Consider the following 16,433-nt stretch of genomic DNA (forward strand, 5'->3'; position numbering starts at 1 on the left):
GTCCAGGGAAGTGGTGGAGTCACCATCCCAGGAGGTGTTTAAAAGATGTGGATGTGGTGCTTAGGGACACGGTTTAGTAGTAGATGTGGTAGTACTAGGTTAATGACTGGACTCGGTTACCTTAAAAGTCTTTTCCAACCTAAAAGATTCTATGATTCTATGACTTATATGTGGTTTCACACCAGTAGAAGCTGCTCCCTTGGTCTGGATGAGGCATGTTTGTTACTGCCTTTGTGGGATATATCTTTGCAGAAACAGGAAAAGGTGGCTTTCATGGGTTTATTTTTCTTACAAATAACTCCTACTGCTAGCTCTTTAATGGGAACACTTTTCAGCAATCTACTCAGAGTGTTTATACTGGCTTATTTGCCAGGGCACAGGCTCCCAAAAAGTCAATAAATAAAGCAGGTATAGTATTACCTCATGTTAGGTCCTCTTCTAAGATTTTTCTGCACACCTAACACTAGTATTTCTGGTGGTTACAGCAAGACAGAGTCAGAACTCCTTGGTTGTATTCATAACTTGCTTTATGATACCACAGTGTGAGGTGAGAAAACAGTATGAGCTTAAATACCTACAGTTGGGACAAGATCCTGCCCACATACCTGAGACTATTCCCCTGGGGACTTTCATAGAGTTTAATCTTCCCCTGACTAAACTTTGCTAATAAGTGAAATTAGGTGTCACCTTAATCAGCAAATGCAGGTAGTGCCTGAAATTAAGTGTTTGGGGAATTTTCAGCCTGAGAGTAAGTTTAGGTCCCCAGAGTACTAACTGATGCAGAAGAGCAGGCAGTTTGCATCACTGGCTGGGACTTGAATTCTGTCAAAGTCCCAAATTAGACCAATTGTAAATGGCCTTTTTGAAGTCCATAAATTCACAGCAGGGCATCCAAGTTTGAAATATGTAGCCATAAACTTACCATGGCATACCTTGTCCATCTGTGAGCCCAGACAGGGTCATGGATCAGAATTAAACATTACTGGGTTCCTGTAAGCATACAAAATTTAAGGTTTGAAAATAATTTTAGGTCCAAAAGAGAGACCTACATGTGAGTATTTTTTAAGTATAGCTTGTTTCTCGGGAATTAGAAACTGCCAGCTCCTGTCCCCTGTGTGTGATATTACCTGTTTCTAAGGACGAACCAAATGAATGGCAGGTATGGGAGATGCGGGATATTGTTTCCATCAAGCTCCCAGTGGTACTTTCTGGCAGATGCAAGGCAGTCTCGCACCTTTCTTTGCTGACTGGAAAGAAAAAAAAATGCAAAGAGGATCTCTAAGTCAGCAAAAACCTATAGGTTTCTGTAGTTCGCTGATTTGAAACAGCTGCAAATCAAGTTCAGTATAATTTTTAAAACAATCCAGTTCCTGCAGATAGCTGAGGACAGCTTTTGTTTTCAGTAAACTTCTGTGACATTTGTGATTAAAACTATAATGGCAGTAAGCACAATTCACAATCAATTATGTTTTATTAATGTTTTTTTTTAATACATGCCACAGCCCAGTAATCATGAAGCTGTTCAACAGAGTTGTTCTAAAATCAGCTAATAGGAGGATGTAATTTGCAGCCCTCTCTGCTCACTTACAAAACACTTGCTCTGTTAATTGTGATTTCACACTCCGCTGAATGCTGTAGCCTGGAGGTAACATTCATGTGATGGAAGAGTTGCCAGTCTGTGCTCTGGTGGGGGGAGAAGGAAGGATCCTTTTGAGAGAGGCTGCTGTTGTGAAATTTTTAATCCTTTTATATTCAAAAAAAAAAAAAAAAAAAAAAAAAGCACCTTAGCAGGTAAAAGATACAATCCACTGCTAAATAATTATTTCCTGAACTATCTTGCCCTGTTTTGATCCTTCTACTGCTTTGTGGTGTTATCAAGAACATAAAAACACATATAACCAGCAGGTGAGATCCAGTTCATGTAATCGGTCACCTACCCTGATCTCATATTGCAGATACTGGCTGAATTAGTCTGTTTAAAGGAAGTGCCTAAGTTTTAATTAGAAAGTATGTTGTGCCTTGAAGGTCTCCAGAGACACCTTATGTCTTTCTTAAGTCAGAATGGTCAGGACACTCTCCTGGGAAAGGTCGAAGGTGCCTATAAAGGTGCCATATGTTATGCATGCAAGTTGAGCAGATTGAGTCGCACCAGTGAATGGTCAGTGCTGATGAGACAGAGTTTAGCACTGAACAGCCATGAGCAAGGCAAGAGCTCCTCCTCTGAAGCACTTGCAGGGCATATGTCAGAGAGATGAACATTTCCTCGTTTGACAAATGAAAGGATACATCTTAACATGAAAAATTCCCGGATGAGAGGTTTATGCTGCTATGATGATCTGGGAGTTACAGCTCAGACCAGGCAGGGGTGGGATCACCAACTAAGGCTTTTACTTCACTTATGACTAAGTGATGGGGGGACAACAAGAAGCTGTGGATGGGCCACTGCTGGCTCTCAGCTTTACTATTTGAGGAAGGTTTCTCCCATCACGATCAGTGATGTGGAAGGCACTGGTCTAGATTTTAATGCCGCTATGTAGGTCTCAAAGCCAGGATTAGGTCCTATTAGAACAGACTGCATGGCAGCAGAAGTCATCCCACATACAGATGAAGAAGAGAAAGGGTGCACAATCAGCTGCTTTGCAAGGCCTGTATGACCCCAAGGCTGTCCATGCTGGCAGCCAGGCTGTATCTCAACAGAAGCAATAATGAGAAAGGATCCTGTGCCCTCCACAGATGCAGAGGTTCAGCCATATTTTGGTCCTGTTGCCGCAACGTAAAGGAATGTCTTGGCAGAGGCACGATGGGCATGAAATCTGGCAGCTCACGCAGATGCCATTTGGTAGGAGCCAAAAACGCACAAGGCAGAGCATCTCCACTGGAGCATGGACAGAAGCTCACTGAGAGATTTCAGCTCAAGAAAAACCCTGCAGATATTGCATAGTGCTGAATAGTGATTATGAGCACAAGACAGAAATGAGTTCTGTGAGGGCAGAAAACAATAGATGCTTAAGAATCAAGTAAGAGGGAAAGGTTAAATACTTGTCCAAAGACTAAATGCGCAGATAATCCTTGTGGGGGCTATGCTTAGATGTTAACTTTACTTACAGCTTCACTTGCATTAAGCACAAGTGTTAAAGCTTCTCTGAGCTAAAAGTTTCATGCCAGGAAGTGGTGCTGAAAATGCCAAAGTTCACTTAATGCAGGACAACTCTACATTTATGCCATTACCTCGCTCAAACAGCCTTTGACATTGTTGACCTTAGCATGGTGATGGTGTCCCTGCACCACCTAGCAGGAATAATTGCTGTGACATCCACAGGTCACAGAAGGCAGCTGCTCCTTTGTCCTCAAAGTCTTTACACTCCCACTTTTCCTCTTCCATGCCTTTCTGGGACCACACAGGGAGACTGAGACTGAAGTCGGCTAACACACAATCAATAAGCAGACAGCACTTGTCTGTTCATTGCTGTCTCTGCTGGTGTGCTTTCAGCTGCCGCCAATGCCTGGAAGAAATAAGCAGATGGATAAAAAGCAGTAGGGTTCAGCTCAATCCAAAAAAGACAGAAGGGAAGATGGTGGGATTTTCAAAGGTCTAACCCTGCATTACATCAAGATCATTACACCACAAATTGTCCAGATGGTGCAAAGCCTCAGGCTCATGGCTGGACTTCTCAATACACTTGAATATACTTATTGTCGAAGTACGGAAGAAAGTCTAACGAATTAGGAGTCTGCATGGCCTGACCCAGGTCTCCAGCTCTGGTGGTCTGCTCATTGTAGCTCCCTCTCCTGAGACCAAACTCACTATAGAAGGACTCACCCAGTGCCAAAGGTACTCTTAATTTAAGGAGTACCAGAGACCCATATTTTCACGCCACATTAATGTCCAGTAATCTCCAGGGGCACCCTGTTCCTCACCGGGCTAAATTAATATGTCTTGGTCTAACCTACAGAGTCTTTTAATATCTAGAAAATTCAAGAGTATCACGTCAGAGACATCTGTTTTCCTGTGTGATTAATATTTTAAATTCTGGTTTTGAAACAGGATGAATATATCATAGATCTCTGAGGAAAGGACTAGGCATCTGTTGTATGTTGACATTGTAGAAAACATAAAGCATCATTTGTTGATGCTAACACAGTACAAACAGTAATGCAGCTCTCTGATTTTTTTTTTCTTCTCATTCTGAAGTAACAGAACATAAGCCTTTATATTAAGAGGAATGGTCTCCTTCTACACTGATATATTATCTCTTGCTCCATATATCATTCTTTATATTGAAATTGTGTTTAAATTTTTAGGGCTTTTCAAACTGTTCTACAATATGCTAGGCCCAGGATGAAACTTCTATGGTTTGTACCCTCATGCTGCTGGCAGTGGTAATTGTATGAATTAATGTTTTTCATGTATGAATTTCTGAGCTGAAATTAAGGCTACAAAATCACCTAGCTGTAAAGCCATTCTTGTCATTTTTCCCAAGGGAATTAAAAAAAAAATTGAGATATAACAGCCAGGAATTGAAACTGAAAGCACTTTGATTCATTTCTAGCAAATTTATGTGCCTGAATATTATTTCATGAAGGAAATTTCTCCATTTCCATGAAAAAAAAATTAACTGGTTTACCTCACGACATTTTCTGTAACTTTTTCCTGTTTCCTGTCTTTTTTTTTTTTTTTTTCTACTTCTTGATTTAAGTTATCAGATTTCAGGCAGTCAGAATCAGAATGTGAGCAATTCATGTACCTGGCACATATCTGTCACTGTAAAACTTGGGTTCCTTTATAAATATTCTTCTTCCAGAGGTGACAGCATCTCTAATTATAATTGGTAAGGAGACTCTAGCTTGTCCATCACTTTTTTCTGATAAAGCGAGACACCTTATCTTTCAGTGCAGTTTTCATCAGACATTAAGGTCAAGTTCTGGCAGAGCAGCACATATAAGTGTGCCAAATGTGTTGGATAAGCAATGCTGCTGTGCAGGTTACCCATGATCTCTGGGAGATCTCTGGGGTGTATTACAAGGGGGGTGGTTAGTAGATCGAGAGAGGTCCTCCTTCCCCTCTACTCCGCCCTGGTGAGACCACATATTGTGCCCAGTTCTGGGCCCCTCAGTTCAAGAAGGACAGGGAACTGCTGGAGAGGGTCCAGCGTAGGGCAACGAAGATGATTAAGGGAGTGGAGCACCTCCCTTATGAAGAAAGGCTGAGGGAGCTGGGTCTCTTTAGTTTGGAGGAGACTAAGGGGGGACCTCGTTAATGTTTACAAATATATAAAGGGTGAATGCCATGAGGATGGAGCCAGGCTCTTCTCGGTGGCAAACAATGATAGGACAAGGGGTAATGGGATCAAGCTGGACACAAGAGGTTCCGCTTAAATTTGAGAGAAAACTTCTTCTCAGTGAGGGTAACAGAGCACTGGAACAGGCTGCCCAGGGAGGTTGTGGAGTCTCCTTCTCTGGAGACATTCAAAACCCGCCTGGACATGGTCCTGTGCGACCTCACTTAGGTGTTCCTGCTCCAGCAGGGGGATTGGACTAGATGATCTTTTGAGGTCCCTTCCAATCCCAAACGTACTGTGATCCTGTGAGAAAGAAATTACATCATTTAACTTCTTGTGTCAGTCTTGAAAGATGCACCAGAATTTTGAGCCAAAATTGGAATTGTTTTAGAGATGTGCTTCCCCAGGATAAGATTTGTAGGGCACAGCAAGGGCTCAGGGAAAGATGATACAGCTCTGATGAGGTGTACTTGGAGACAGAAGTATTGATGGAACTATTAACTTCCATGTTGTAATGTAGCACAGGTGTGGGGAACCTCCCTTGTGACCTTCCATTGAGCACAGGCCTCCTCGAAAGGAAGTTTGCTAAGGGTAGTAGGTAATATCAAGGTGACATATGGCTTCAGGCACCACAATATTGCATTATAGTCCTAAATAATGCAGTAAAAATCCATGAATACCAAGAGGGAGCCACCCACAACAAAGCTATACATAATCTTCTCCAGCACCCATGTCAGCTCTTGTTGCACCCTTTCTCAGGAAGCTGGGTAAACACATGACACGTGAGCCCTGCAAAATACTTCACAGAGGCAACAAATGTGGGGTAATTTAGGATATAGCACCTGGTAGGGATGAGGAGAAAACCCCCAGAATTTTATCTCAGTCATGTAAATCATCCCATTTGCTAGTTAATGGAGTTGAAAAATAGCTAGGAGATCTGAGGTGCTTCAGCTCTCAATGAAGTTTCCCATTCCATCCTTTTAAGGGGAAAATTGGAAAGTCTACAATGGTTGGATAGACTGCCAATGCCAACCATTGATGCTGATATGGTGGAAGGTATCAGCAAAATTGTCATTGATGTATGAACAATTATACTCAACATACAAGTCATCTAGCTAAATGAAAGATTTAACTGCACGTCTTTTTGGAGTTTACCACCTAGACTGAAGACCCTTAGCCTAATGGGAATTCACCCCTGAACTGATAGCACAGGTGGAGTTACACTGTGAGCTGAAAACAGAAAGCCTGAAGAAGACCAGAGCTGTCATGTGAATGTAGCATTGGAAGAAAGCCATGAAAGACAGATTTAGTTTTGGAGATTATATTAGTAGGATACTGAACGTTGAAAACCCAGACACCCTCTTTCTCATTCTAGTTGTTTTCACAGGAAGAAGAATATGCACATCCTTAGTAAACAGGCAAACTTGCACCAGGATATACTGGATTTGTGCAATCAACTTTTTACAGGCACAGAAATAGTCCACCAAAGCAGATTATTGAGACCAAGAGGCAAGGCTATTTTCAACAAGAGCAACACAGCTGCCATTTAACACAAGTGAGTTGCTTTTACTGAGGGAAGTGCTAACAGTGTCCCCCAAGAGCAGATGTAGCTCTTCCCTGTGGACCTTTCCTGGTGGAAAGAGAAGGGGCTCTGGTTTGGCAAGTGAAGGTATTTCATAACCCAAGTGCTTCTGGATAAAGTTCACACAGGGAAGCGCTGACAGAAACCTCCCACTCCAGACGTGGAAACCTTTCTCCTTCTGCCTGTTTCGGGTTATTTTTCGTTTTGATATTTGGATCATTTCTATGCCTAGGCTCTATATATTTCCACAAGGGATCCAAAGCCTACAGGGCTGTAGTGTATATATTTTTAATATTAACAAGACGCGTAGAAAAATATAACCCCACCTGTAGCTGGACTTAAAGCATTAAATACAAATGAAAAATGAGAGAACTGCAGTTTGATCAACAGGTACTTATTTTTTAAAAGTCCCAGAAACATGCTTTTAGTACTAGAAGAGGGTACTGCAAACCTAAATTGACATGGTCAGTATAGTGAAATCACTTCTGGTAGCAAATGGCAAATCTCAACTCCGGGCTGCTCACTTCACCATGGTTAAGGGGAAGAATATGGGCTGTAGCAGCCTGGTATAGGTACAAAATGTTTGTATTTATAGTCGTGAGTTATGCAAGCTGCAAAGAAAGCATGTGGGTGGTGCACAGAGAGAACAGGAGAGAAACCGAGTTGTCAGTCCATCTTTGTGAGTTGTTTTAAAATAACGTCTCTTCTTCACATCAAGCCGTCTGTTCAGTGTCACCATAGTGACGATGCTCACCAGCCACCCAAATCTGCCTTGCAGCTCTCTTTAGGAGTCCCACCACTGAGAAGATGTTGCTCCTGGAAGCATCCCTCCCTCAGAGCCCAAAGGGGAAACCTCCCGTGACAAACCAGCCTCTCCATTAATACCTCTGCTCATGACCTGTGCAGAGGACCTGTGTTCCTTGGCAGGACCCTGCAACATGCAATATGCTCTATGGGCAGCAGCGCAGAGGCTGCTGAGTCTGCAAAAGGAGAGAAGTACATTTGATACCCAAATCTCTGTTTTGGTGACTATCTCCCATTTATAAACAAAGGCTTTGAACTCATAAGATGGAATAATTGTGTTTTCCTGAAAAGCAGGACTCTGCATGCGTGGTGTTTCCCTATAGTTTCAATGTCACTGTGAAAAGCTCAGAGCTTCACAGGAATTGTCAAGTGGGGAGGCTGAGGTGACTGGTGTGGGCCGGTGTCCGCCACCCATGGACAGCCCTTACCAAGCAGAGTGTCCTCAGATAGAGCAGGATCACAGGGCTGAGTTACCTGTGTTCTCCAACCCAGGTGGGTTTCCCACCAAATCCTCCATTCTTAACTCTGGACACCTTCAGATTGGTGCTCTCAACACAAAGCAGCAAGGAAGAAACGGAGAAATGGTCATGCCTCTTCCAAATCTCCTCTTTCCCTGATCACTCCTTGACTTCTGCTGGGACTGATCCTTCTCCATTGCATTACTGATTTTGGTTTCCCTCAGCAGGGCCACTGTAACAAGCTTAAGTGTTAAAATAAAGAAATCCTTTGCATTCTTTGCAGGGAAAAACAGTTCTCTATATAGCACCATTAATTTTACATATACCTTTTTTACGCACAATCTCAAAAAGGTTTTTCGGTACCTTGCTGGCATTCATTGCTTATGTATCAGAGACACATAGATGCCAGAGACTAGGATGTGATACAAGGTGGAGGGTGATACCCTTTGCAGCAACCAGCACCTAAGAAGGAGTCAGGGGGATGAGAACAACCTGCTTGCTGTTTAGGGTAAATCCGTTATAGCTCTAGGCACGTCCCGGACAGGTTTTAGAAAACCATATAGAGGACCTCATTACCGGCCTATTCTTTTGCAAAGTTAGTTGCTCTTGGTAGAATTGAAGGGCTGTTAAAAACAGGCTGATTTTAATATGACCTTATAAAATACTCACATAAAAGCCAGAAGGAGCAAAGGGAATCAAGAGAGGTTTGTTGTTAAGATATCAGAGGGGCACTGGAAAAGATTAAAGTTTGACTCTTGGCTGTGCTGATGACCTCAAGCAAGTCATTCAGGAGCAGGCTTGTACGAGAGATCAGCTTGCTTAGGAAGTATTTCAGAGTCAGTGCCTCCACGGGAACAAGGGGGTGCAGGGCACAGCTGAAAGTGTGTTATTTAATTCCCGAAGAGAAGCAGACACCTTTTCAAAGTTTGATAGTGATTATAAGTGCTGAGCAAATCAAAATCTGAACTTAGACTCTTCTAACAATCTCACTTCATCTTTCTGTGCCTCTTTATTCAGGAGTGTAAAACAGGGAAAATAAATATTTTACCAGTATTGTAAGGATAAGTATAAGAATATTTGCTGAGATACAGCAGTGATACGAGCTATAGAAGTAAATAAAATGGATATGGCATTTTAAAAAATCCCAAATCCTGGTTTTTATCCAAATGGTGGATTAGTGACAAGAACAATGGAAGTTTGTCCTACTAAATTATTAACCACACAACTACTTATGTGACAAATGCCACATTTTTGTCTGATCATTATTTGCAATGAGATAGCATCACCGTTTTATATCCCTCTGTACACTTGAACAATATTTGATAAATTATAGTACGAAGTCTGACACAGAAAGTGCTGCTGAATACAGATACTTCATTAATCTTCCTAAAATTACCAGAAAATTTATTTTCTAGACCTGGTTAATAAACCACAGGTGATCGCCAAAGTAGCTTACTTATAGATCACTGAGGGACAATGAAGCTTGTTTTTCCATTGACATATCACTTACTTCTGAATGGAAAATTCTGCTGAGACAGCCCACAGCTCAGACTATACACATTAGTAGGATTGCAGAGAAGGACCTTTAACAGTGTGTCTGACACATTACTGATTTATGAGAGAACAATGTTGGACTAAACATGAATAAAAAGCTATGCTTTCACACAATTTGGTATAGCAACATTGAAATTGTACCAGGATAAACAACTGCCTTGCAGTAACTGTGCTCATCCATCATTCAGTGTTAAATCTTAATTTTTGCCTATTCCAATTTCTTTGTGTTAAGTGCTTCTTAATTATAAATAACCCTGCAACTCTAATAACAATATATACTCTGTTAAGGAAAACGTAAGCAGAGAAATAAATTGTTATAGTGATCTATTTAAAAATTACCATACTTGATTTATCTGAGGATTTGGAGATCAAGGCAGCTACTTCATCATATTTTGAGGTATATTGACAAGGAGTCTATGGACAAATCCTACCTCTATGTGGCACAAGTAGACTTTGTCTATGCATATTTAGTTACAAAATTATTACAATATGATCTTTACTTTAAGGCTTGATTTTTCTCCTGTTAAGGTCATTGGCAAACTGTCTTGACCTTAGTGAGTGTAAAATAATATCCTACGCTACCTACATACATCGCTGCTCTGTTGTCCCCTTGATCTGAGCACTGAACTGTGATTAACATTAAAGAGAGTAAGTTCAGCCATAAGTATTTTCATGCCTTAAGCAAGCAGCAAGTGTGAGACTCTTCCTTGTCACGTCTCCTTTTTTCTCTTTCATGTCTCTTTTTTTTTTTTTTTACCTTAATTTGCTTGTAAGATAATCTTTTATGGCTTAAGGAAGGATGGTTTTGTGATAAAGACATTTGATGAAGAGCTAGGTTCAGTTTTCTGGCCTTCTCCATAGCTGCCTTTAGTGGGTCAAATACTAAAGTGCCTTGTGGAACTACAGTGCTAATAATCACATGAACTATGGACAGCTTTCTGCTGGTGATGCGAACCAACATGAAATGGCCAAAACACTGTGACAACATTGAAACTGTTTACTGGGAATGGTCTCTGGTCTCTGCTTGGCCATGAACCACACACAGACACTATTTATAAGAGCATTAGTGGACCTGAGTCAAAACCATCCCAGGGAGCACACATCAGCAGTTAAATGGTATGACAGGGACTTGATTGATGTTCTATTACAGACACAGCATTCAGTTCCCAATGGGCAAAACAGGGCTTTTCCTGTATTTCAAACATTTATCACAGCCCAAAAATAGAAGTAAAGCCCCCAGGGCTTTCTCCCATCCTCTCATTTCTTGCACCAGGTGAGCTGGCACTAGGAAGACAGGGTGAGTAAACTTCATCAAGAGACTTTGGATCTGAAGGCTAAATGCTGCATTCCAACAAAACTAACAGCAAGGAGGTAGCACTGTGCTATAGCTGAAGGAATAGTAAGTACAGTGCAATCAACAAAAACAGAAACAAAACAAAACAAAAAATTATTAAGGGAAAGCTGGAAGTAGCAGGAAACCCAGCGAATGAGGATACGTAAGACTTCAGAAGAGAGAAAGGATGGAATAAGAGAGGATGGTATGAGAAAGATATCAGAAGTGGTCTCTGTCCTTGCAAAATATAAAACATTGTTGAGCAGTGGTCAGCATCATATATATCACCTCATATGCCTGTCATCTTTGTGCATAGCTGTCATAGTAGATGCTTAGTCTGTCATCAGTTATGGAGCAAATGGAATAAGGTGCTCTATGAGAACACAAGACAAATGTATTTCTCATTATCTGTGTTAGCCAGCGATCCCTTAACGTTGCTCGAGTGTTTTATTGATAAAAGCTCACGTCTCCTGTTGCCTTTTCTAATTCCTTCCATCTCTTCTTTAGAGGTCCAGTGGAAAGACTTGTTGGCTTGTTCTTTGCTGGCTTGTTGGAGAGCCCTTCAAATTTGGCAATGGATCAGAAGGACTGAAAAGCATTTTTGCCCCACCAATGTTTCTCAGAGCTGCTAAAACAGGACCAGTGAAGATGTTCACCAGACTCCAAGTCCTTGCGCTAGCTTTGTTTTCCAAAGGAGTTTTCCTTTCCCTAAGTGACCACAACTTCGTAAGGAAGGAAATTAAGATAGAAGGAGACCTGGTCTTAGGTGGCTTATTTCCAATCAACGAAAAAGGCACCGGGATAGAAGAATGTGGGAGAATCAATGAAGACCGGGGCATCCAGCGCTTGGAGGCCATGCTCTTTGCCATTGATGAAATCAACAGAGACAATTACTTGCTGCCAGGAATTAAGCTTGGAGTTCATATCTTGGACACATGCTCCAGGGATACTTATGCCTTAGAACAGTCTTTGGAGTTTGTCAGGGCATCTTTGACTAAAGTGGATGAAACAGAGTATATGTGCCCAGATGGCTCATATGCCATTCAAGAGAATTTACCATTACTCATTGCAGGAGTCATCGGTGGTTCCTATAGCAGCGTCTCCATACAGGTAAGTCACAGGAACCCCATCAGGTGAGAATCTTTCATCTTCAATTCCTGTGAGAAAAGCCCTGCTTCCATAAGTTTGTCAATAAAGCAAGTCTTAGGTTAATCACTTTACCCCAGGAGTCAATCTAGCATATAATTATAAGTTACTTTATAGTAGTTTGATTCATTCTTTAAAACTTTTCCTGTAGTTTAAACCTCTGGCAGCTCTCCACTTACTCCAGTTACGGTGTATCCTGAGGGCATCTGAAGTTTCCAAAAGTCTTAGCATTAATTTTGAACTTTGGATTTCATGAGACTTTTTACAACTCTAAGTTCAGACCTCTGTTTTCACATCAATAACAAATTATACCATCTATAATTCAGAATATATGTATACCTGTCATGCTGCATGTACATAACATTTGTCATTTAAACAACAGAGATTTAAAATTAAGGTAGAAATCCTTATTTTACTTCCAGGCTGAAATAAAGTAAGAACTGCACACTAGATAGCATACTAGCCAGAAGCTCAAATTATCCCTGACCAAACAATTGCAAGATTTTAGTGTCTAATTAGGCACACTGAAGCCAATGAAAATTATTCAGCTGACTTTAGTGAGCAAGGTCTCAAATATCCCATGCAGTCAATACGATTTCTGAATGGATTCTAAATTTTATGTCATTCCTTTTGTTTCCATATATAGTTCATATTAAGACAGTTTTTGCCAAGAAATGTTGCCAGGCAGAGTGCAGTGTGAGCACTCTCAGAGGTCCAGCACAGAAAATAGATGCCCTCAGTATATCTTGCTCCCTCCTTCTGCCACGTTGTAAATGCAGCTTTTGGTTTTACAATACTGATCCTAAATAGGCTCTCAGAAGAGTGTTGGAGAGTATTTAATGGCTTGCAATAGTATAAAGTTGCAGGTGGTTAAATGCTCTATATATCCTTCCAATTAGGGTTTTATTGTGTGCTTGGTTTCAGTTGCAAGGGGACAGACATAATATTGATTCCTTTTGATCTTGGTTTCCCATTTTTTATAAATCAGTGCAAAAACTTTAAATCTTTGGCTTTTTTTTATTTTTTCATTACATGAACATGAAGACCATGTATGTCTTCCTTTTTAGCAGAAATTTTGCATTTCTCCTCTCTGGAGCAGGCAATCCTATGGCAGTCCAGCCTCAGAAGTTCCTGAGTTCCCTCTCACTGTCAGTGTGCACTATCCATGAGCAAAAATGCCTCCTAGCTTCACTTAAGCTACCAAACCTGCATATATCTTATTGGTTTGGGTTAAATTAAATAAGCCAGTCTACATCACTCATAACCACAGGTGAGTGGTTTCTTAAACCCAGATTCAGGTAGGCTGAGACCATGCATCTAGTATTTACTAATGGTCAGCTGTAGGTTTCCAAAGGCACCAAGCCTTGACAGTGCTGGACTACTATTTCCAGACTAAATACAAGTCCTAGTTACTACATGAGTTTCAAAGTAGAAAAATTTTCTTCTGTACTATAGCGGTGACAGAAAGCTGTCCAGGCTTCATTTACCTGTTTCATAAACAGGACAAAGGTTCATCCAGTGCTCATTTCAGTCAGAATTACATTGGGGAACTGACTTCTGCTTTTGTCAAGGCATTAAATCCTGTCAGCTTGGGAGCATACATGAGCACAGAAGAAGCATTTCAACTAATTAAATTTTATTCCCTTTTGTGTTCCAGTGTGTGGCTTGTCTGTGTATTCATAACAGGACATACCTAAGCAAATGGTTACCCATATCACAGGAGAATATTTTCTGCAGAGCAGAACCTCAGCCATCTCTCATACTAGGAGTGGTTTTGTCTCACTGTAGACCACATCGCATGGCAGGGATGTAACCTTCACCAGTTACATGGATCTAATCACTTGGAGCACAAAAAGCAAGTTACAGGGTTGGAAAAGAGACATCTGAAGAGGAGAAATGATAGCTACAAAACCTCAGGCAACACAAATTGCTAAGGAAATCATTATTCATTGTCTCTTCCAACCAGACAAAGGGCACAGTAAGTGAAAGTAGCAAATGGCAGGTTGCTGTGGATGCTAAGATCTAAATGAGTTCAGGAAGTTATTAGATAAAATAAAGAAATTCTGTATAGATACCACCTCCTGCTCAGCAGTTCCCAGAGCTGCAATTATCTCAAGGCCAGTAAATACTCTGAAACATCTTATACTTGCCCTGTGCCACTGGTGGAGAGGTGGGAGTTGTTTTGCTGCACCTTTGGTCTAGCTGTTCGTGGTCAGTCTCTTTCTCAGATCACTCTAAATGCAAATGTGTCTAAAGGATATGAAGTAGCCTAAAAAACACATCCATAAAAGTAGTTACAGCCAAGAAAAGGGTACAGGTGTTTTCTCCCTTCCCAGAAACACTGAGGCAGTCAAGTCACGTTCCTAAAACAACCTGGGGCTTCTCACACAACATCTGTCAATCTGTCCCTTTGAAGTCACTCCCTGGTGACTCTCTCTCTCCGTGAGGCAGCAGATCGGATTCAGTAGGCATTGAATATACACAGTTTATATCAATGCTTCAAACCACAAAAGCTTGGGTTTGGAGCAGCTGTCAGATGGAAATCAGAAGTTCTTATAAGAGACTTTCTTATTCAGTACATGTGACAAGTGACAATATAGCTGTATGCATATCTGTATGCTGCCCAATTTTCAAAATTTATGAGGGATGATGAAACAATAGTCATACCTAATATTACTCTATACTTCATACAGCTTCCCTATAGTTGCCAATAGCTGTTCAAATGTGAGACTTTTTTTACACGGTTCTTCCAAAAAACTAAGAAATAGGTTCACAAATCATTCAATGTGTTATGGGACACTTTCCAACTAAAAAAGAATTCAGTTGGTTACTTTCCCTTGAAATGGACCGAGTTGCCATTCCTTCAGTCTTTCTTTTCTGGCCTTGCTCTAGATTTCAAGCTATCTAGAAAAGATGTAAGTAAGGCATTCACTCTTTCTGCTTATCTTGTTTAGATAGCCAGTCATGACTCCTGTTTCAAAGAAAATCCCTGTCAAGAATAATAGACATTGCAGACTCAAACCTGAAGATGTAAAGACTTCAAAGCATTGAAGCCACAAAATTTAATACCATGCCAGACTGCCAGACTTCAGAGACCTGTACACCTGTACAGAGCAGCAACTGGAATTGCACCACTACTGAATGTCAAACAGGTTCAGCAGGCGTATGTGCAAGGCTGAGCATCCCCATTCCCTGCGCTTCCAAACAGCACTCAGAGTGCTGGGTGCTTCCAGATGTAGCCCTGTCAAGAACTTCTCTTTTGCCTGAGAGCTGTAAACATCATCAAGTCCACAGTGCAGTTTCTTAGCCTTAAAATAAACCATACTGAGCTCTTCAGGCAAATTATTTCTGCTTTTGCTTTTTCTTTTTCTCTTTTTTTTTTGTCCTCCTGTGAATTTGCTGTTGTATTTCAATACCTTTTCTTCCCCCTCCTTTCACCCTCTCTCTCCAGATTTTTGTCTGGACAGCTGTCTGCCAAATCACTTCATGATGCTCCTGCTGTCAGATTTCTGCTTCTTTCATTATCCTTCCACCAAGGAAAAAAGAATTTGCTGGTAAATCAGCAACTAACACCTTCCCCACTGAGTCAGTATGCGCGATAGGCACTTTTTGCAGAGACTAAAAACAACAAGAGAATGCAGAATGCTTAATTATTTTCTGGTCAGACTAGGCTATTATCATTAATGATGATCCAGATAATTAGTTTTTAGATGTTGTGTTTAAATTAGCAGAAAGCGCAATCTGCACAGCATTTGATCTCCCAAAACTCAAGCCAGGATTCTCAGTCAATGGAAGAGCTCATGTAAAAAAAGCTGTTTTCATGGCATAAAATTTTGACCTGAGCTGAATCTAGGACTGGAAGGTGAATTCTCCAAAGTTTGGAGGACTTTATTTTGGGTTCATGGCTTTTCATGTGAGCCAGATTGGTCATTCTCTCCTTGTTTACAACAGAAATTTCAAACATATTTTCCTTGAAGGTGTTCAATTAATTGTAAAAAGGATAAGAAAAATGCACTGTTCATTTTCACGGAGGAGCAGCTGCATATCTAATCCAAATGCCATGTTTAAAATACTTAGATGAGCTCTGTCATGAATACAGATATGTAAATAGGTGTAACTATTCAAGTGCTGGATTTGTTCCTTTTGTTTGTTTGTTTGTTTGATTTTTTCTGAAAACTGGACCCATCTTCCAAAATGAAAAATCAGGGTCCATTCCCTGCAGTCAGTTCTTAGAAATATTAAGACATTCTCTCAGGTGGGCTGGGCTTTGCATTTCC

At 40.9% G+C, this 16,433-nt stretch overlaps 1 protein-coding gene across 10 annotated transcripts in view; it reads left to right on the forward strand.

The window, feature by feature from the left end:
- Positions 1 to 16,433, forward strand: part of GRM3 (glutamate metabotropic receptor 3) — a 109,651-nt gene that overhangs the window by 51,158 nt on the left and 42,060 nt on the right. For all 10 annotated transcript variants that reach the window (XM_021300606.2, XM_005512062.4, XM_021300607.2 and 7 more), the window contains one exon: positions 11,518 to 12,120. In XM_021300606.2, coding sequence (XP_021156281.1) covers positions 11,623 to 12,120 — 498 coding nt within the window. In that variant the 5' untranslated portion in view covers positions 11,518 to 11,622. The remainder of the gene's footprint in view (positions 1 to 11,517; positions 12,121 to 16,433) is intronic.

The sequence above is a fragment of the Columba livia genome, chromosome 1, assembly GCF_036013475.1.
Source record: "Columba livia isolate bColLiv1 breed racing homer chromosome 1, bColLiv1.pat.W.v2, whole genome shotgun sequence".
NCBI lineage: Eukaryota > Metazoa > Chordata > Aves > Columbiformes > Columbidae > Columba > Columba livia.